The 23,177-nt window shown below is 44.9% G+C and overlaps 1 protein-coding gene across 1 annotated transcript in view; it reads right to left on the reverse strand.

Annotated features, from left to right (window-relative positions):
* Positions 1-23,177, reverse strand: part of Flvcr2 (FLVCR heme transporter 2) — a 56,548-nt gene that overhangs the window by 11,380 nt on the left and 21,991 nt on the right. Inside the window, exons 2-5 of the mRNA XM_027418553.2 lie at positions 14,706-14,847; positions 12,103-12,243; positions 3,194-3,261; positions 914-1,017 (exon numbers count right to left, since the gene is read on the reverse strand). Coding sequence (XP_027274354.1) covers positions 914-1,017; positions 3,194-3,261; positions 12,103-12,243; positions 14,706-14,847 — 455 coding nt within the window. The remainder of the gene's footprint in view (positions 1-913; positions 1,018-3,193; positions 3,262-12,102; positions 12,244-14,705; positions 14,848-23,177) is intronic.

Consider the following 23,177-nt stretch of genomic DNA (forward strand, 5'->3'; position numbering starts at 1 on the left):
GAAGGGAAGGACAGGAGTGGCAGTGTGGCTCAGAACTCGATTACTGGCCTGTCATACACAGGCCCTGAGTTGGACTCTCAACAACGTGGGTGTAGGTTAGAAGTAGGTTAGGAGGGGTCAGTTCTCTAGCTACCTATTCTCTGAAGAATTCCTTTAAGGCTGGCCCATGAACTGATGCCTACTGAATGCCAGAACTCCTCCTGTCTACCTCCCCAGCCTGAGATTACAAGCACATGCCACCGTGTGTGTGTCTTTTTATGTGCATCCTGGGGCTCAAACTCAGGCTCTCATGCTTACACGGCAAGCACTCTATCAGTTGAGCTCCTTCTCCAACCCCCAGCTTGCATTTTACAAAGCGGACCCTTCTACTACACTGGCATCTGCAGATCGGGGTGTCAGGATTTTGTATTTATAGGCCAGGATTAGGCTGAAAAAAAGTGTACTGGTCCAAGACACATCATGATATTTGCAAACAAAATTTTTTTTAAAAAAATTACAAGATAAAATGCACTGCAAACTGGAGTAAAACTGGGGAAGCTCAGTTAGCAGCCAAGGGCGTGGGGCAGTGACATCACCTGCTCTTCACTCTTTGGGGTTTCCACACACTTCCAACTGCTGAGATTTTTTTTCACATTTATTTTCACTTCTCTTTCCCACAAGGCTTTAGGCATATAGAATGGGGAGAAGAAGGACTAAGCTAGCCTTCATGTCCACTATTCCCAGTCCTTCCCAAGATTCCGAAGAGTGTGGACAGAGTTCCACTTTGTAAATGACAAAGCTAAGAGTCTACTTGGCTGCTCAGACCTCTAGCTGCCACCCCATCCCACCCCAAAGCTTTTGAGGCATGTTCCTAATAAGTGTGTCATTTCAAAAGCAAGGGGCCCTGGGTTGTGCTCCAAAAAGAGTCACTCACTTGTAAGTTTTGGACTTATCCAGCCAGATGCCTGAGATCATAGCTCCAAACATCCCTGCAATGACGATGGTCAGGCCAATTCGTCCAGCGTTCACCTCTTCACCCTAGGGAAACCACAGGGACCACCCAGTGGGTCCGTTACAGCCAATATTTTGCAAATACCAGGCTTGACAACAACCTGAAGAAAATTCTAGAATAATTACTCTTCCCCAAAATAATACTCCAGCTGTGTGTTTATGACCCTGTATGCTGGGGTAACATGATCAACCAAATTTTGTCCTTATAATCACTGTCAGTCAGCGGTGTGTGTGTGTGTGTGTGTGTGTGTGTGTGTGTGTGTGTGTGTGCATGTGAACACATATATACATACATATTTTTATCTTTTTTTTTTGAGATAGGGCCTTACTATATAGTCCTATCTGGACTGAACTTGCTATATAGACCAGGCTGGCCTTGAACTCAGAGATCTCCCTGTCTCTGCCTCCAAACTGCTGCTCAGCCCAAATATTTTTAAATTAATACTTATACCAATTCAATTTTATATATCAGTTTCCATTTTACGAGATGAGGAAGATCAGCTAGAACACACATATTTATGTTGTCCTTTTATTTTTCAAGTGGGTCTAACCTGTGGCCACACATCTAAGGATAGCTAGAATGTGACCTGGCACACTTGTAGATAACAATGCCATTTTGTAATGTCAAAATGTGTTGGGCACTGCTGTTGATATTATTATTTAATTCTCACAATCCCCACCATACAGTTAGGAGTCAGTTTGTACCCATTTGATGATGTGAAACTGAGGCACAGTGAGATTAACCTGCTAGCCCAAGGTCCTAGGCATATGTTTTTAAAGACAGAGCTAGGACATGGTCTTAGAACCAGCCCTGACAACAGGAACATCAAACAATGGTGGCTTCACCTGCAAGCGTGACATTCACTGCCTTGGTGCTCCTGACTCTATGATATTCAGTATCGCTTTCCCAATATCCAGCCTTACTGGTTCTGGAAACATTATTTTAAAATGCTTTAATTGGCTCCAGGACAGCCAGGTCTACATAGAGAGAACTTATCTCAATAATAATAATAATAATAATAATAATAATAATAATAATAATAATAATAATAAATAAGATGCTGGGGCTGGAGAGACAACTCAACAGTTAAGAGCTGGGAGGATCTAGCTGCTCTTCCCAGAGGCCAGGTTTCAATTCCCAGCACCGACATGGCAGCTCACACCTGTCTGTAATGCCAGTCTCAGGAGGATATGATGCTCTCTTCTGATCTCCATGGACATTAGACACATGCATGGTACATAGACATTCATTCAGGCAGCATACCCACATACTTAAAAATGAATAAAAATTTAAAAATCCAAAACTCTTTAATTGAGCACATAGGAGTTCCAATTAAACCTTGCCCAAATAATAATTATGATATAAACAAACACATACATATGTACAAATGTCATGACTTATTCTCATCTTTTTATATATATTTTTTATTTTATTTGGTTTAGTGTTTGGGTATTTTGCCTGCATGTACATATGTATACTACATTCATGCCTTATAGTTGCAGACGCCAATCCCCTGGAACTGAAGTTACAAGCGGTTGTGTGCCACCATGTGCTTTCTGACTACTGAACCCAGGTCCCCTGGAAGAGTAGCCAGTGCTCTTAAGCACTGAGACATCTCTCCAGCCCTTATTCTCTAGTCTTAAAAAAATATCTTATGAGAGGTCATTGTAGCTGGGCGTAGTGATACATGCCTTCAATTTCAGTACTTGGGAGGCAGAGGCAGGCAGATCTCTGTGAGTTTCAGGCCACCCAAGGATGTATAATGGAATCTGTCTCTAAATAAATAAATAAATAAATAAATAAATAAATAAATAAATGAGCTGGAAGATGATAGCGCACACCTTTTATCCCAGAACTCAGGAGGCAGAGGAGGCAGATTTCTGTGAGTTTGAGTCCAGCCTGTCCTGAGTTCCAGGACAGCCAGGGCTACACAGAGAAACCCTATCTCAAAAAACAAGGGTAATTATATGTCTTTTTCAGAAGAGAGAGTGGTCTACGATGATAACAAGCTTGTCATATTCATGCTATGACATAGGTTAATACTATCAAAACTTAAATTGAGATCCAGGCCATCTCTCTCTCTGAATCCTGTAAGCACACCACCATTGGAGGCCACCTAGAACTAATTAAACCCAGACTCTGCAGAGACAGTTTTATAGTCCTACTATCTCCCTGCCCAGCATGCCTGGGGATCAGCCTTACCGGGAAGTGCAATATCACCATTCGATTCAGCAGAGTAGACAAGGCATAAAAAGAACCAGCATTCAGACCTGAAGGAGGCAGAGTGAAACACATTAGGATTGGCCATAGGCTAACATCTCAGACAACAGGCTACCATCTTCCTCCAACCCACAGTCCTTAGGGAGGTCAGAAGAAATCTTCATCCCTACTTCCACTCTGTGTGGTGTCCTCAAAGGAGAAAAATTCAGGGAAATGTGAGGTGACTTTCTAGTTCTTCTGAAAGAAATACTTGAAAACAACTAAAAGTAACCATAGTAGCTTTTTTTTTTTTTTTTTTTTTTTTTTTGCCACACACCATTACACCATGGTCCCTTTAGCCTGCTGTGGAAATGACTGTGTAGGACCACTCCAGATCAGAACCATCTATGGTTCTCCTTCCTGCTTTGTCTAGACCTTTGGGGATTAAAGAAGCAGTGGATATCCTCCACCCCCTCCTGATGACCCTATTCCCTCTGTTGAGCATCCAGACCTTGGAGCCCTGACACCACTCCACCCACTGGCTATTTCTCTCCTCTCTCCACCCCTCCACTTCTCTGATTCAGGGTCATACAGAGCTACTACGTGAAATTAGACTAGACCTGAATGAGCATTTAGTTGATGCCCTAATTCATCAGTCCATTCAACAAATAATGGAGTATCTAGAAATTACCGGTAGCAATAGAGTATAAGGGACTGGGGAGATGGCTCGGTTGGTAAATAAAGTTTCTGCTGCTCAGGCATGAAGACCTGAGTGTGGATCCCTAGCGTACATGCAAAAGGTTTGGATCCCTAGTGTACATGCAAAGAGCCAGGCACGGCCTCTGGAGTCTGTAACCCCAGTGCTTTGAGGAAGGGAAGAGACACGTGGATCCTTGGCTCACTGGCCAACTAGCCTGGCAAAACTGATGAGATCCAGGTTTCAGTGAGAGACTCTGCTTAAAAAATGTGAATTGGAGCCGGACATTGGTGGGGCACGCCTTTAATCCTTGCACTGGGGAGGCAGAGGCCGGCAGATCTCTGTGAGTTTGAGACCAGCCTGGTCTACAGAGTGAGTTCCAGGACAACCTCCAAAGCAATACAGAGAAACCCTGTCTCGAAAAACAACAACAACAACAAAAAGTGAGTTGGTAGGGAAACAGAATGGGGAACAGGACAAGGAATTGGGAGGGGGGAGGCAGTAGATAATAGGATCAAGATGTATAAATATATGAAAATTTCAAATAATAAATAAAAACTACTTTTTAAAAAGGTAGACAGTAGCAGGAAGACATCTAATATTGACCTCTGGCCTCTGTGCATTGTACATATGCACACACCCACACAAACACATCCATATGTGTATATAAACACATATGCAAAGGGACATAATAAGGTGATTTGCCCAAAGCCACACAATGAGTGACTACGCTGAGATTGGAATTGACCTAAAAGGAGAAAGGGGCTCCTGGCCTTCCTTCAAGGATGACTATGATGATAACGATGGTGATGGAGATAATGACGATGATGACCGCACCACATTCATAGGTACTAGCCCTCTCCTAAGGACCTTACAATCTTTATAACTTCCCTGGAAGTTAGCAGTGTTAGCATAACCATTCTATAGATGAGAAAATGCACACAGTTAAAAAGCAAACCCAAAACTCGGTGGTACACACTGTTAATCATTTCCCACATAATCCCAGCATTTCAGAGACTGAGGCAGGAGGATTTAGAGTAAGAAGCCAGCCTGAATACAATTCCATTTTGTTTTGTTTTGAAAAAAAAAAAGAAGCACAAATACCAGGGGTCTTTTTTTTTTCTTTAACGGCATATTGAAGCTCACAAGACTGCCACAGGCACATGTCACATTCTATTTGTGGAGAAGGGTACAAGACTGGACACACAGCTCTCAGCAGGACATCCTTGGGAGTTTATCTTCAGTGGAATCAGTCCACAGAGTATCAGATCACAGAGGCATCTAGATGAGGTTTCTCTTTGGGCCTCAAGGTTTTGGCTAAGAAATAATAAAATTTAAGTACAAGAATGGTCCTGTGGCACCTCTCGGGAGCACAACTCTAAGCCATAGTCTTCAAGGTCCCCATAAAGAATGGACCAGTGAAAAGAGTCTCTGAACTCAAAGACACACTGACTGGCCTAGGACCAGATATAACTAAGTCTCTCTGTCCATTTTTAATCACAAGTGATTTTTTATCATAAGCAATGGTGCCGAAATACAGTTGACATTCTTCCTAGATCAGGTTCCCAGAGAACAAGATACAAAGCAAAGGTCAGATTCTCATGCAAAATAGATCAGAATTTTCATTCCACAGGGACAAGCACATAGGCATTAAGGGGTAAAGTGGGGTTCAGTTTACTGCTGGTGTTTCCAGAGCCCTTGCTTTAATCATCAGATGTCCCGACTCAAAACAAAGGTATCCCTAAGGCAGTCAGGTTCCTTCCCATCCTAGCCTCTCTCAGCAGGTAACCCCACAGATGCAAAGGGTTGGGTTCAGTGTGGCCTCCTCAACAACATTGAGCCACAGAAGGCCAACAAATGCCACAGGTTACCCAAAGTTACAACTTCCAGGTTAATGGTGGTCACATAAGAAAACATCCTACAGGGGACCAGAGAGATGGCTCAGTGGGTAAAAGTACCTGCCACCATGTCTGAGGATCCAAGTTCCATCCCCAGGACCCACATGATTGATAGAAGGAGAGAGTCTACTCTCACAAGTTGTCCTCTGACCTCCAGAAATACATGGTGACACACACTGACACACAGGCATACATACACACAAATAATAAATACATAAAGAGGGTTTAGTTGCCATCCCATCAGCATCTTACTGGAAAGCAAACCCAACTAACTTGAACCACACACCCAGACACTTAGAATTCCATTCCTGAGTTAAGAGAGTCACCAAGGGACAAGGTCCTGAGAAGTGGTGTGGGCTGGAATGTTGGAGAACACAGCGAGAGAAAAAAAAAAAAAAAAAAAAAAAAAAAAACCAACCTCCTGGCCTCTTCTCGCCTGACCCTATTATCTTCCCACCCTTCCTGCTCATTCTTCAGCCTCCTGGCCTAGCCTGACCCTGCCAAAGCCAAGTGAACTTTGGCTTCAGATGGAACAGCTGTTCTCAGCTTGGGTCCCCAGCTGGGATGAGATGAACAAGGTAGGCAGAATTGAAGTTAACACAGAGGCACTATCCAAGGAGAGAAAAAAACAAAACAACCCCACCTCGATATTTGCACTTCTGTGAGGGAACAGTCTGAACACCCTGGTCCAGGCCTCACCCTGGCTGAGCTGGGGATCAGTGGTTAGAGACCGTGTGTAGTCTATCAGTTAGAGACCGTGTGTAGTCTATCAGTTAGAGACCGTGTGTAGTCTATCAGTTAGAGACCGTGTGTAGTCTATCAGCACAAGTCCAACTGCACCGCAGAGGTTGCTGCTTCAGGGGCTCTGGAAATGAGCTTCCATAATCCGTGTGTGAGCAAACTTTCCAGGTGATTGTAACCCTGCTGAAGTTGAAAAATACTGACTCAGTAGAGAGTGGTTTACCAATAACCTCTCCCTGCACCCAGCTGGACAGCCAGGGTAAAGGTGAAGGAGGGCAGAGAGCAGAGATGCACGCTACAAGGCTGTCTGTCTTTCCCATGCTCTATGCACTGGCCCCAGAGCAGTCAGCAGCTGATGTGTGGATTCCTGAATCAGTCTTTAGATGCCCTTCCCCACGTCCTCAAGCATTGCCAGACAAGTCAGACAGCATAAGTCCACTCCAAAAGGTTGAGAACCTCACACCCAAGAGCAGGAAGAGCAGGAATGATAGGCAGGCTCTGCGCTAAGGGCGAGGCACCTCCTCCACAAATCCCAGGTGGTGGGGTTCACATGGAAGAGGAGGCCCAACACCACAAGATCAACCCTTCCCACAGTTACTTCAGAAATCCCCAAATCTGCTGCAAGTCGGAACTGCCCAGAATTCGTACAAAGGCAAGCCTTCACCTATGCTGCCTGAATCTGAGTTTCCAGGAGAGAAGCATGTAAAACAGAACATTTGATCAAGTATGCCATTGGATTCTATCCTTGGGGAAGCTTGCTGTGCTAACAAGCTTTGTGTCACTGTGATAAAATACCTGGGTCTGGCAGTTTGACTGCAATTGGAGGTGTGGCTTTGTGGATGTGGGTGTGGCCTTGTTAGAGGAACTGTGTCACTGTGGAGGCGGGCTTTGAGGTTTCCTCTGCCCAGGATGCCACCCATTGTGTCTCAATGAACTTCCTGATGCTTGCAAGTTGTAAGACTCTCAGCTACCTCTCCAGTACCGCCATGCTCCCTACCATGATGATAATGGACTGAACCTCTGAAACTGTAAGCAAACTACCCCAATTAAATGCTTTTATTTATAAGACTTGCTGTGGTCATGGTATCTCTTCACAGGGGAAAAAAAAAACACATCAAACTAAAGACACTGGGATAATCAACTTTTAGGAGAGAAAGGCTTCTTTTTGGTTCAAGTTTTCAGATTCAGCCCCATTGTTTTGGGGCCTGGGACAGGCAATGCCCATCACGGTGCAAAATCTGCAGTGGATCAGACAGGAAGCTAAAAAGGACAGGAAGGGGCCAGAGCCCCAATATTCCTTTCAGAAGCATGCCTACAATCATCCTGAACCCTAGTTCCAGGGCATTCAAAAGGTATGCATGTGGTATACCTGCATACATTCAGGCAAAGCGTGTAAATACACACACACACACACACACACACACACACACACACACATATATATATATATATATGATTAAAATAACCAAATCTTTAAAAGTTATAGTTTTTAAAAGAATACTGGAATTAGAGGCATGCGCTACCACACCCAATCCTCCTCCTCTTCTTATTTTGTAAGATTTATTTTTAGCTGGACTTGATGGTACATGCCCTTAATCCCAACTCTTAAGAGGCAGAGGCAGAGGCAGGTAGATCTCTGAGTTCAAGGCTAGCCTGGTCAACAAAGCAAGTTCCAGAACAGCCAAGGTTATACAGAGAAGCTCTGTCTCAAAAAACAAAATTATTTTTATGTGTGTGCATGTTTTGCCTGCATGTATGTATGTACACCATATGCGTGCCAAGTACTCTTAGAGATCTGAAGAGGGCATTGGATCTCCCTGGAACTGGAGTTATGAACTGTTGTGAGCCACCATGTGGGAGCTAGGAGCCAAACCCATGTCCTCTGCAAGAGCAATAAATGTTCTTAACCACAGAGCCATCTCTCTAGCTCCATCAATTATTTTTTTTAATTAGGTAAATCAATCTCATACAGTAATGGATTTCACGGTGGCATTTGCAGACATGCACATCATTGTACTTTGTTAAACTCCTTGTAAGCTAGATCTTACAGGCACTCCAAGATCCCTCTCTTGGTCGCCCCCACAAGGTAAAAGTAGGGTAAGACACTGGAGAACCCCAAGGAAAGGGAACCTCAGGCTCACAGACCAGATGTCAGACACCTGGGACAGTGGCCTAGCACAAACTTGGAGGCAGGTGTGGGAATAGCATGGAAAAGCATTCTGCCTGTCACTGTGGCAGCTGTTAGAGGCCACAAGAGAGCAGATTCCTGAAACTTCATTCATTGTTGTCATGTTTTGGTGACACAAAGCTCACTGTTCATACTGCTACTCAGCTTTTTTTTTTTTTTTCTGAGACAGGGTTTCTTTATGTAGCCCTGACTGTCCTGGAACTCACTCTGTAAACCAGGCTAGCCTCGAATTCAGAGATCTGAACACCCGAGGTTGGCCTTGACATCCAAATGTCTCTGCCTTCTGAGTGCTGGGATCAAAGGCATGTTCCACCACTTGCCCGCTCAGTCATTTTCCTTGACTACATATCACCTTCAATGTGACAAGAACTATTAGAAGTCCTGGGGGTGCTGGTGGAGATTGGCCATTTTTGCTGGTTTTCTCGATGCTTTTTTAGACAAGTGGATTCCCTAAGATCCTTATCACTGCCTAAGAGTGCTTCCCTTGGGCTGAAGAATGTAGCTCATTGTCAGAGTGCTCGCCGACCATGAAATAAGTCATAGAATTGATCCCCCAACACCACATAAAACAGACGTACATGGTGGCACACGTCTGTAATCCCAACATTCAAGATCCTCCTCAGTCATTCTAGGGCAGTCTGGGATTTACAAGACCCTGCCCTAAAATAAAATACATACAAAAAATGTTTGCTTTATTGCCTGTTTTATCATTTAACCAAACAGATGAGGAAGAGTGCCTAGAGTGTCCAGTGATGCATGATTAAAATTTATAATTCTGACTAAAGTATAGGAATGCAAGCCACCAGTCATAGGAGAGGCAAGGAGGAGTTGCTTTGTCCCCCACAGTATGGCCCAGAGTTGGCCCCCCAATAACCAAGAACACCATCTTCAATACATAGGTTGTTTCATTCTTTTACAGGTCAGTGACCTGGCCCTGCCATTCACAGCCTCCAGCACTGAGGACCACAGCTCTAGAATGTATCATTGCCCAGCAGGTACCACTAGCATCATCTTCAGGCACAGAAAACACTTAAGCACTTATTCTCCCCAAGAGCCACAAAGTAGGCCTCAAATACCCAACTATCAAATGCAGTCATGTTCGCAGAGGATGTACTCAAGACAGGGTGAAAAGTAAAAGTTCTCAGAGTTAGGGAATCCTGCGTCTGGAAGGGAACCCAAAGGCATCCAGTTTCACTGTTCTGTCCAAAGCCTAACATTCCTCAGTCTCCTCACCAAGTGCCTGGTCCCTCCCATGTGCTTGTATACTGCCCAGTGATTGGGCAGCTCATAACTGCTTTAGCTGGACATGTCTAGAGGTTGGAGGCTTTACTGGGGATGAATGCAGAGGCATACTTAGAACTGAGAAACCGAAGGAAATGAGGGATGGAGAACCAGATTCCAGAGGTTTACGGGGGCCTCTAGAGAGGCTTAAGATGATAACCAGCTTTGGTGGATGGCTGAGAAAAACACTACTTCTCCACAAGGCTAACTGTCTCTGACCCAGTACCTTAATAGATGAGGATTCTGAGGTAAAGGGCACCGATAAACCTAGTCTGCAGTTGTTTAATTTTTATTTATTTATTGTTTTATATGGATGGATGTTTTGCCTCTGAGTACCTCTGCGCCACATACATGCCTCGTGCCTGGGGAGGCCAGAAGAGGGAGTCAGATCACCTAGGAGAGGAGCTTCAGACGGTTGTGAGCTACCATGTGGGTGCTAGAAATTGAACCCAGTCAATGCTCTTAACTGCTGAGCCATGTTGTCCAGCTCTCCTGGCAGGCAATTTTAAGCACAGATATACAAGGAAATTCATGGGTAACTGTGGAATATGCGAACAAACGCTGGCTTTGGATGTGGTGACAAATGCCTGTAGTTCCAGCAACAGAGGAGGCTGACACAGGAGGATCACTTAACTTTTTCCAAAGCCTGGGTTATGTAACAGAGAGAAAAACAACACAGGCTTTCAAGTTTAACAAACGTGTTTGAATCTGGCTCTGCCACTTGCAGTGTATGGCCTTAGTCTAAATACCTAGACTCTCTGAGTTTCAGATTCTTTCTCTGTTAAGTGGGGGTGATTACAGTATTGACCTCGTATGTTGTGGTTGGTGGTTTGAATAGGTATGACTCACGTGTTTGAATGCTTGGCCTATAGGGAGTGGCACTATTAGGAGGTGTGGCCTTGTTGGAGGAAGTGTGTCACTGTAGGGGCAGGCTTTGAGTTCTCATATATGTTCAAGCTATGTCCAGTGGAGTACACAGTTCATTTCCTGTTGCCTGTGGATCAAAACTAGAACTCTCAGCTCCTTCTCTAGCACCATGTCTGCCTGCAGGCTACCTTGCTTCCCATCATGACCATAATGTATTAAACCTCTGAAACTGTAAGCCAGCCCCAAGAAAATGTTTTCCTTCGTAAGAGTTGCCATGGTCACGGTGTTTCTTCACAGCAAGAGAAAACCTAACTAAGGCACATGGATACAGTAGGAATTAACTCAAATCTGATGGTGGTGGTGTTATGAAACAATGATTTGAGCACTCATAGAAAACACAAAGTCATAATAGTCAAAATAGGCCAATATAAAATAGTCAAAATTTGGCCAAAATAGGTCAAAATAGTCTCATTTTAGTTTGTCTTGTCAAACCAACCTCATGTCTTTGTTTCACAGGTTACTGAGAGTGTTACACACTTGACTTACTTTCAACTTTATCCAGTGTAGGCTGTGAGTCAGGGCACTTAGGCAGAGCTACAACTTCTTGAACTAAGAGTGCCCATTCACAGACTAGTATCCATAAAGGATAGGTATTTTTGAATGCTATGACCTTGTTCTTTTGTTTTTCAAGACAGGGTTTCTCTGTATAGCCCTGGCTGTCCTAAAACTCACTCTAGATCAGGCTGGCCTCGAACTCAGAGATCTCTGCATGCCTCTGTCTTCCAAGTGCTGGCATTAAAGGTGTACACCACCACACCCAGCCAGCAAGACTAATTTACAGATTCATTCATTCACTCATCCATCCACCATTCCTGTCACTCATCCATCCATCACTTCTGGAGTACCTAGTGTTTAGTATAGAGGAAAAGGCACAATCCATTCACTGAATTCAGAATAGTGGGGAGCTGGATTGAGAGATATTATTTTAAATCCCAAGTATTAAGATGTTAACAAGAGAGGGAAAAATCATCTACAGCTGTTGTAGAGACAGGATACTGAGATTCACAAGCATTTGTCAGAACATGCATGGAAAGGAATGGCTTTTCACTTTTACAACATCTGCAGAGGCCCCAAGGTCAGCCCTAAACAACTTCACCTGCACACTTGGACTTGGGAAGAGTAAGAAACACAGGACATATCAGGCTAGTTCCGGGCACTTCTGGACACCTGTGTACCTTACCATAGGTGATGACCAGCAGCACGAAGTTGAGGTTTTTGAAGAGTCGGACAATGGAACTTAAGTACGAAGCATCAGGGGACGCCAAGGCATAGCTCAAGGACTGCGCCCTGCTGGGAGGATACTTGGGCTTCTCCTTGAATACTGAAAGGAAAGTAATAGAGAAGAGGGTAAATCCCTGGGGTCCCATCCCAGCAGTACCAGCTCCACACAGACACAACCTGGCTCCATCATCTCAAGAGGGGCTGAAACTGTAAAGGAAATGACAGTTTACAGAGAAGTCTTCCCAATCCCTTTCCTAAAGCTGTTTCTCATTGTCTGAGGCTTTGCAATGGAGTTGCTTTTTCTTTTTCTTTTTCTCTTTTGCAGTAGCAGGGATGGAACCTAGGACCTCAAGCATGCAAGGCAAGCACTTTATCTCCGAGCTATTTTCTCTAGCACTGTCATTTTTCTAAATTGCCCTTTCTTTAATTGCCTCATTGAGTCTTCCAGGTGGTGGTCAAAGATCAAGGCAGCCCATAATAGCTAGCAAATAACATAACTCAAAGCAAGGAAGGTGCACATGGGTGAAAAGAAGTGAAAGCTAAGCTTTGGAAAATTAGTGAACCCTGGGAATGGCTTAGCCCCAGCCCTCCTTCCAAAGGGGGAGGGGACTACAGAGCCATATAGTCTGGAACATGGCAGCCAAAGGCTGTTCCCTGAGTCAAAGAAAATTACAGTAGCAAAAGCTGAGAGTGTATTCCTTGTTTCACTAACACTGAATCGGACATGTCTAATGAAAGAGACAAGGTCCAGATGTGACCACTCTTGTGTTAAAGGCTGAAGAGTGACTGTGGAGAAACTACTCCATTTAAAGTCTAATTCCACGAAGCCAGCATGACTTGACCCTACCGAGTGCCATTTGGCTCTCTGTAAGGCAGGTGTATTTAACTGGTTATTTGACTAAATTGGGTCCCCCACCTGTTTTGAGCAAGCACTACATGGCCTCTGGCAAGTCTCAAGAGACTTCTGCTGGAAGGTGAGCAGTCTGCCTCCAGAGGAAGTTCTGGAAATGAGATTGGCTCTCCCTGCAGATCAAAGTACCCCCACCCCAACCACTCCAGCTTTGACTTCAGAGCCCTGCCTCTTCCTTCTCCAATAATAGTCTGGCTAAATTCGCTCACTGGAATGTGCCATCCATTGTCTTGGCTGCTCGGCTCCCCTTCCATCAGAAGAAAGTCATGCAAGAAGGTGATTTAGCTCCAAGCATTGAGTCTCAAGGATTTGGCAACCATGAACCAGGACTCACATAAGATTTTTGCATCCTTCACTCAGTCAACTGCTATCTAATTAAATATCCCAAAATAACAATGTCCTACCACCTAGGTTTGCAGTTGCAAAGAGCCAGGACCTTGATGGCTGTGAGCACAAGCATTTGGAGGCAGGCACATTACAATTTCAAACTTCAGTGGAAGCAAGAGGCCCTGGGCTGGCTCATTCTTCCTTGCTTCCACACAGAGCTCCCTGCTGCTAGCCTGAGGGAGCACTGTCCTCTGTCTAAGCTACCAGGAATGAAATGACATAGAGAATGGTGGCATGAAACACACATCTAACCACCTGACTCTGCACGTGAGCCAGGACACAGGGATAAACCTTTAATACCTGAGATAGGACTTTAGGGCAGAGGGCAGAGGGCAACCTTTAGATGGGTGACTAACAGGAAAGAAAAAGTCTACCTGGATGTCTCTGACTTTATCCCAGGAAAAAGTTCATCACCTACATGAAAACAATAACTGTTTCTCTTTTGCATTTTTTTAAAAAACTCTTTTGTGGGTTTGTTGTTTTGTTTGTTTTCTTTGAGACAGGGTATGAGCCTATGTAGCATAGGCTCCTTAAATTAATCATCCTCTTATCTCAGCCTCCAGAGTGCAAGGATCATAGGGCCTGGCCAGGATGAGTAATTGGACATCTGTGTAAAATGTTAATAGCAGTTACCTGAGTTTCCCTGTTGGGATGAAGTTGTTCCAGGATAAATTAATGGCCACTCCTTTCTTTAACTCTTTTATTCTTAGATTTTTCCACAGTACCTTTGTTACTTTTATTATCAATATTAATGATGAAGAAATTTGGTCCCCAAGTATTCCCAGGTTAACCTTAGATTCTTAGTGTTTGTGGAGCAGTTTCTGTTCATATTTTGGAATTTATTATTATTATAATTTATAATTTAGTCTTAGCTTCCTTGTTGAAGAGGTCCTACAAGTCACCTCATTTGTTGGGTTGTTAGGGAGTAGATGAAACCAGACAGTTTTCACACATGCCTATGACACTGGAGGTCCTCCCTGGGGTCTCATCAAGGTGACAGCAGTCTACCTAATTCTTCTGGTGAAGTGATAATGGAGACTGGTCAACTACAAGTAAACCTTTCCTGGGCTGCTAACAAAGTACATAGCACCAGTAAGCACTGTGTTGGGGACAATTACTCAGGCTAAAACATCTGAAGACTAAAAGAAGCCCTGCTCCAGTATCTCTAAGTATCTGTGGTATTTAGGGCCATGTTCATAAGGTACCACCAGAGTTGATGCAACTTCCCCACCCCCTACCCACCAGCAACCTACTAATGATCTTACCAATGATGACAAGGATGAAGAGGAGAGTGGCCACACCTCCTATTATGTAGAACATGATGCTGATGTGGTAGGCAAGCTTTTCCTGGTCTTTGATGTTGGGTACCAGAACAGGAGGGACCAAAAACCCAATTGCAATTCCAAGCTATAGAAGACAGACACATCAATCAGTTATCAAATGGCCAAGAGCTAAGAGACAAATTTAGAGACTGCTATTAGGTAACATAATTTCTCAGGCTGGGCACATGGCATGCAAGCATGAGGACCTGAGCCCACATACCTAGCACCTACATAAAAACTGGGTGTGGTTGCATGTGGCTGTCACCCCAGCATTGGGAGGACAGAGACAGATCCCTGAAGCTTACTGGCTGGCCAGCCTCACAGCATCAACGAACTCCTGTCTCAAAAAAACAAAGGCAAAGAACAATAGAGAAAGACACCCAATGTAAATTGTAGTCGGATTTTTCTTTGGGCCTCCAGCTCACAAATAATGACATGGAGACTTACTATTAATTATGAAAGCTTGGCCTTAGCTTAGGCTTGTCCCACTAGCTCTTATAACTTAAATTAACCCACTTATTTTAATCTACATTCTGTCGTGTGGTTCATCACCTCATCTCTCTGTACTACCTATGCTGCTTCCTCTGTGTCTGGCTGGTGACTCTGCCTTCTTAAGTCCCACCTACACCTCCTGCCATTCAGCTTTTTATTCCACCCATCACAGCCATACGTTTTCACACAGTGTATAAAAATCTCACAACAGTCAGCCTCATGTGAACATGCACACATAAGCATGTACTTAACCTACACATACACACACATAACGAACAAATTTAATTCCCAACTTCCATTCCTTCCTCACACACAAATCAGAATTATTTCCCCCATCAAGATTCCTTTGATTGACAACTTGACTTATACACAATTCTAACCCAAAAACTATGGGGGAAAACACACACACACACACACACACACACACACACACACACACACACACACACACAGCAAGCTGGCTCTCTCTGGTGCAAATCCATAGCCCCATCTCTGGGATGCAGTAATATAATGTTGATTATTTTTGTCTTGTGCTATTGAAATGATCAGTTTCACTGACTCTCTTAGTCCAGTGCTAAGAGATCAGCTGAAAAGCTTTTATAACCTTTAGCCCCAGAACTTGTCTTCAGTGAGAACTGGAAGTTGTCAGACCATTTATAAGCGTGAATGCTTCAGTTCACTGTAGAATAATTTAGCAACATCCAAAGTTTCTGTAAGATGAGGTCACACACAACTGCAAAATAGTTACACACTTGAACACACTCATGTGCAAATTAAAATACCCCATGTAGGTGTTGGAGTGAAAAATCCGAGGACCTGGCAGAAAATATAACTTGGGTGTTCCTGACATCAGAAACACTGTGACTCAGCAGTACCTAACTAACATGCAACTCCCCAAAGTCCTCTGCCATCCTTAATTGTTGGGAGCCAGGGCAGTCCAGGGCTTTCTCTGAGGCATGGATGTATGGAGAAGGAACAGTTTCTTGCTAAAACCAGGAACATGCTTGGTAAGGTCAGTAATGGCCTGGGGCCAGGGCCTTGGGGAAGCTGCAGTTTTAGATCCTGGGAGCCCACTTTGCCTCAATTTGAAAGTCTGTGGCTATCAGCTCTGAGGCCACTGAGCGCCCAGTCTGTGGTGCATTGAGGTAGCCTGTGTTCCTTCTAAAGTGCAATATCACTTTAACTTGTGGCTGAGTCCATTCCATTGTATGATAGCATCTGATGGTTCTGTCCCATTTTTCCCTGATAACAGTATATAAGATGCTGTCCTCTTAATAAACTTGCTTGTCTAGAGCCATTGACTCATGAAAAACCTTCTGACTCCAATTTTCTTGTCTTCTTCATTTCTCTCATCCCTGGCCCTCCCCATCAGGAATCTGTCACTGGATAACAGCATGTTGGTCCAGGTCACAAAATACCAAGGCATAAACTGGAGAGAGTTCATCAACTCAGGCAGGCTTCCTACTCCACAAGCACAGGACAGATGGACAGACAGGAGTCAGTCCCTGGACTCAAAGCCCATTTTCTTGTCGTACTGGAAGGATCCTCAGACAGATAAACAGCTCTCCCTCCTCACTGTCATGCCCTTCAGCTGCCAAGTGAGTCCTGCATGGGCATTTCCTCAATTACTGTCAATCAGATGGTCCCAGTGGTTCCTAGTTCTGGAGTATGCAAAAGGCTGTGTGAAGGGTCTGGATGGCATGGCTGTTAAGAGCACACTTGCTGTTCTTCCAGAGGACCCAAGTTCTGTTAGCAGCACACACATTGGGAGACTCAAAACCACTGATGACCTCTCTGGTCTCTATGAGCACCTGCACACACACACACACACACACACACACACACACACACACACACACACACACACACGGGAGTGGGCAAACATGCTAAACAAATTAATGTAAAAAGCATGGTAAAAACATGTGACAAAAGGCTGGAGAGGCAGAACACAGGCAACGAAAGTCAAGTCTGTCCTGTGTCCTTTTTGTAACTTCAAGGAACACATCACCATGCTTTGGTAATGTCAATGGTCAGGGATATTTCCAGGGAATAGTTAGAAACTTGTCTGAGTAGCCTGAGGTCTTTGAGTAGCCAGAAAAGGACATAGTTTGTGTGACCCTGTCATATGTCCTCTTGGCTCATGCATTAGAGGAGCAAAGATAAACCAGCAAACAAACCATCAGTGCTGGCATGGAGCTTAGTGGCAGTGTTTGACTAATGTAAGCAAGGCCTCAGCAAAACCCCTCACCAAATTCACACACCTCACTTACTATGAAATGCAACATATATGCCATGTCATCTCTGAGGTCCACAGGAACTCCGTCCCATCACCATCCACATAATATGGATCAGCAAATTACTGTGTGAGTCACAGTTCAGTCAGAACCCTAGCACAGTGCTCTTCTTCCCAGTCTTGGCTGGCCCTGGGGTCAGATTATTGACCACACCATACAAAGACTCTGGGTTTTCCACAATAAAAAAAAAAATCAAGGAACTTTGTGGCCACACAGTAATGAGGCCTTGGGTCCACATGGGACAGAGAACAACTGGTCTCCATCTGAGCATTTAGTTTAGGTCCTGGGCATTTCATCTCCCCGACACAAGTTGTTGGCAAGATGGACTCTGCTCTTCTCCATCAAGAGACAAAAGCCTGAGTCTTACTGACCCAAACTCATGTCTCCTTTGGCCACCCATCTCCAAGGCATCCTGGGCTATTCCTAGAAAGATAAACTCACTCCAAGCCCCAGCCTGAGCCCCAGTGGGCTCATTCCTTTCCCCAGACATTGTCTCTAGGATGCATTCCTCTGAACTTGAGAGTTTCCAGGGACTAGCTCTCTACTGCTGAATCAAAGGTGTCCCTTCACTGAGTCAGTACCTCTCCCTGCAGGAAAGCCGATGACGGGGGGTGGGGGGAGAAGGTCTGTCTACAGCCCTTTGGCTCTGAGGGCTGCCATCAAGTCTGATCTCCAGTGATTTAGTCTGGGCTTGCTTTGCTTCTAGAGGAGCTCATGCCCAGCTATGCTATATTTTTCATCACCTTTCACCTCACCTCTCCACCTTTCCACCTCAGCACACACTGAACATATCACACTGCACAGTAGGAAAGGGACATGCTCTGGGGCCAAAGATCTGAGTTCAATCCAGGCTCCACACTTACAACTTGATTTCCAATGTCTGCAGGTGAACTCACCCACAGGACCTGTTACCTCCTCCTCAAAAGAGAAGACAATCTCCAGCTCACTAGGGTGGGCTCATCCCTCATCTGCAACTTCAGCTCTTCTTCTTCTCATCCTTAGTGGTCTCAGGAAGTGGACCCGGTGGACTCACATGTATGCCTGGCTTATTAAAGGCTCTCCTACCCCCGTCCTCCCCTGGCTCTCCACACTGTCCTCCCCTGGCTCTCCACCACCATCCTCTCCAGCTCCTCCTGTATGCTCTTTCCCTATTCCTTCAGTCATCTTTCACAAAACCCTCTCTCTGTCCCCTTCAAATCCTTCTCTCCCCCTTCACCCTTTCTATCTGCCTTCCAGGCAACTGCAATCTCTCCTTCATCCAGCCTGCCAATGCTCATGGTTCTCAAAGCTCACTGGCCACACTGCCCTGCTCTGAAGTCTTCAAGGGACTGCACCCTCCACAACCCAGAAGAAAAGAAATCAATTCAGCACTTACCTCCCTCCCCCAGCGTGCTGCTCTGGCTTTTCTTACCACTTCCAATCCATTCACTTTCCAGTCTCATCTTTTCCTGTGTCACTACAGATCCCATCCTCCCATCCAGGTAGGACAGATCGTGATGTCAACCCTCTGGTTTGCACCTTTATTGAAAATTCTCTTATTATTCCAATGCTATCTCAGTGGCCATCTCTTTATAGTGCTTTCCTTGATTTTCCCAGGCAAGCATGATCTCCTTGAGTAACCTTCTCTGAGCCTTTGGTTTCCACCATCTTTGTGTTGTTTATTCGCTGGTGTCTGGTAAGCAGGCTCCATGCTTCCTTAATAGACAGTGGTCATGAACAAGTGAGCTATAGTCAAGGGTGTATTGGGAGGATCCCACTTCCAGAGCCAATTTGTCCATGAGCCCAGACTACTGAAAAGATGGGTTTGGAAACCTAAAATCTGGACAAGGTTCTTAAAGAATATTTGCTATTTTAAAAAAAAGCATCTTTGGGCTGGCAGACAGCTCAGCAAATAAGGGCACTTGCCACCAAGCCTGACAACCTGAGTTCCAACTGAATTCAACCCCTAGAAGCCACATGGATGAGGGAAAGAACTGATTTCTACAATTTGTTCTCTGAACTGCATATATGTGCAATGGCACTCATGCGCATGAACACACACACACATGTACAATAAACAAACAAATATAAAAAGCATGGTTAAGGGTCTTTTTTTTTTTTTTACATCAGAGCTCTCCAAAAAATGAGACTCAATCAAGATTTCAATACGAAGATGGTGCTATGCAAACCTGAACTATAATACAGAATCCTGGGGCTATTAATAAATATGGGGGCTGGCGAGATAGCACAGCAGGTAAAGGTACTTACTGCCAACCAAGCCTCATGACCTGAGTTTAACCGCTTGACCCCACATGGTAGAAGATAGGAAAGTTATCTCCTGAATTCCATACATACTTACTGGCACCACTGCCACGTCTCCACCCTCCCCTGTGCACATGTATGAATCAAAGTAAAATAAACTAAAAAACCTTTGCCATACCCCTTGGCACCTCAACATTTAAATCTGCTAGTGCCTGACTGACCTGTACAAGTGGAGCATAATGGAGGCTCCAGGAGCCCAAATTATGCAACAGAGGCCCATGTTTGGACCTGTGGTGGGGATGCAGCATGGAGTCCTGCAGATCTGAGAGCTCAGGGCTGGACTTTAATCGTGAGGACATGCTCCCAGCCACCCAAGGATGCCAGGCAGCTCTGAGGGATAAACCATGGTGGGCAACAATGGTCACAGAAGCAAAGCCTACTCAGATGACTATATCTGAAATCCCCAAATCCAAGCCCTTGGCTTCTTTTGAAAAGGCCAAATCGGGATTAAGGAAGTAACGGGTCTTAGTGAGCAAAAATGACCCCATTGATTTATGGGGAATCACTCATGAAAGGGGTTTGTGGATCTGAAGGCAGAACTTAAGTGCGGGAGAACCAAGGAAACAAGGCCACAGCTGGTTAAATCCAGACTTCCTTAGAGCTCCACCAAATTACCAGGTTTGTCCTCAGAGCAAGGATTATGCTGGTGGCTTACACTGCAGAGCCATTCTTGGGTTTCCTGGTCCCTGAGATGGACCAGGGGGGGGGGGCGCATCTATGGAAATGAGAGTAGCCCACAGTTCTTGACTCCTGTAGAAGACAATAATGACTGAGCCCCGCACCATGTGACAGGTGTGGAATTAATCCCCATTCCAAAGCCAGTTGAGGAAGCTAGCCTTTACTAGTGTCCACAACAATAAGTGGTGAGCCTGGACTTCCAGCTCAGGTCTTTGTATCCATCCGGCTAAGTGTGGCAGCGGTTAGCTGTTATCCAGACTAGAAGGGAGCACTGGGTGTGGTGGCATGTGCCTGCCTGTGTCCCAGCACTTGGGAAACTGAGGCAAGATTTTGAGTTAGAGGCTTGTCAGAACTACAAAGTGAATTCCAGGCTATTCTGGGCTATGTTACTGTCTCAGTAAAGACTGAGAAGATACAAAGCACCAAACAAAAAGGAAGGAGCCTAATATATGCTGCATGCCTACTGTGTGCTGGACAGCACCCTGAAGAATTTTCCACATGCTGTTTTATTTAAGCCCTCAAATCCACACCCTCCCTCCCCTGAATTCAATAACATCATCGCTAGATTTTTACAGATGAGAAAACCTTTGGAACTGGCTTCCCAACTCCCAATGGCTAAGATTCAAACCCATAGCTATTTAACTCCAAAGCCCTTGATGTGAGAGACAAATTCCACAGAACGATAATGCCCTGGAAACTTGACATTGCTTTGGGCTGACAGGCTCTAGTCTGTAGTTAGAGCTGTTGAAGAAGCAATGGCAAGAGTCATTTCCAGCCATAGTTGGCTTTGTTTACCACAAAGTGACAGCCCATGGTATTGCATGTGTGTGTGTGTGTGTGTGTGTGTGCGCGCGCGCGCGTTTGCCTGCTCGCACAGGTGGGCACACACACTATTTTTTTTAAACACAGGGTCTGAGCTCCTTGAGAAGGTAGGCTGTCAGGCCAGCGAGTCCCAGGGATGCACCTGTCTCTGCCTCCCCAGGGTTAGGATTGCACATGCATGTCACTGTACCCAAGTATTTTTTACATGGGTTTTGGGTATTAATTTTAGGTCCCTGTACTGAGTAACCTCCCAGTCCATTAAATACGTAGCCTAGACTTGCCTCAAACTCGTCATCCTCCAGCCACATCTTTGTCAGAATTTGTTTGCCAGTGTGCACCACCACAAACAACAGGGGTGTTTGCCTGTAGGACATTTAGTTTTGTTTAGCTTCTCCGTTAGCACGTTGAAGACAAGAACATTGACTGTAATTTCCTTGTGTGACCCCCTCCTCTCTAAACACACACTAAATAAATGAACAGAATATTAAAGAAGTTGTGATGGTTAGTTCTGATTGTCAACTGATGTAACCTAAAATCACTGTTGGGGAGAGTCTCAATGACAGACTGTCTAGATCAGGTTGACCTGCGGGCATGTCTGAGGGGGGTTGCTTTGATTGCCTTAACTGAGGTAAGAGGAGCCTTTGAGGGCAGTATCTTTAGCAAGTGTTGGGGCCTAGACTGGATAAGAGTTGAGGAAGCGAGCTGAGCACCAGACACACATGCGTTTATTTCCTCTGCTCTTGGATGTGATGTGACTAGCTGCCTCAAGGTCCCACCTGGTCTTTCCTGCAATGGTGGGCTTTGATCTGGAATTGTGAGCCAAATAAACCCTTTGTCCTCTGATTAATTATTACTATTTATTATTATTATTATTATTATTATTATTATTATTATCATTATTATTCATGGTGGGCTTTTTGTTGTTTGTTTGTTAAAGACAGGATTTCTCTGTGTAGCTTTGGAGCCTTTCCTGGACCTCGCTCTGTAGACCAGGCTGGCCTGCCTCTGCCTTCAAGTGCTTGGATTAAAGGCATGCACCACCAACACCCGGCCTATTCATGGTGTTTTATCACAGCCACGGAAATGAAACTAGCATGGAACTGATGCTGACCAAGAGCTTTTTGTTTCATTTTTTGACCCAAGCCTGGTGCTTATGTCTTCTGTTAATCATCCCCAACTCTGAAGCCCCCTCTTATACACATCCCTTCTGTTCACAGCTGGGTGTTCCCCCCACCCACCCCCAACATTGTTCTTGTGGTAAATTCTGCAGAGGGCGGGGTGGATCCAGTTCTCCAGAGAGCTGAAGTGAGGTCTCCTCTTTCACAAGAGCACAGATGACTGCTGGCTGCATACTCACTGGTCTCTCGGGCTGGCCCAGCTGACACAGCCTCAAAGAACTTCCCTTTCATTCAGGAAAGAGGAGACAGGAGTAGGCGTTTCTGGAACTGCCCAGCCAGCCAGGGTTGCAGCATGCAAACCTCACATTTGAAGAGACAAGAGGGCAAAGTTCTACCTTGGTGCCCCTGGAGTCTTCATCCTGTGTTTGTCCATTCAACCTAACCACTTCCTGCCCTTTGACAGATAAATTGGCCCAAAGGAGAGGAACTGTTATCTTTTCCTGTGGCACTGTCCATCTAAAACAGTGTCCAAGTGGTGGCCAATCTTGATTATCTCTCCAGCATTCTAACCCTGCACAGACTTTCTTAGCCATCCCCTTTCTTTCCTTTAAATGTAAAAGCTCTTGTGGGTCCCAGGGATCAGGGACTGAATTCAGATTAACAGGCTTGGGGGCAAGTGCCTTTACCCAGTGACTATCTTGACCTGCATG

The sequence above is a fragment of the Cricetulus griseus genome, chromosome 5 (genome assembly GCF_003668045.3).
Source record: "Cricetulus griseus strain 17A/GY chromosome 5, alternate assembly CriGri-PICRH-1.0, whole genome shotgun sequence".
NCBI classification, from domain to species: domain Eukaryota; kingdom Metazoa; phylum Chordata; class Mammalia; order Rodentia; family Cricetidae; genus Cricetulus; species Cricetulus griseus.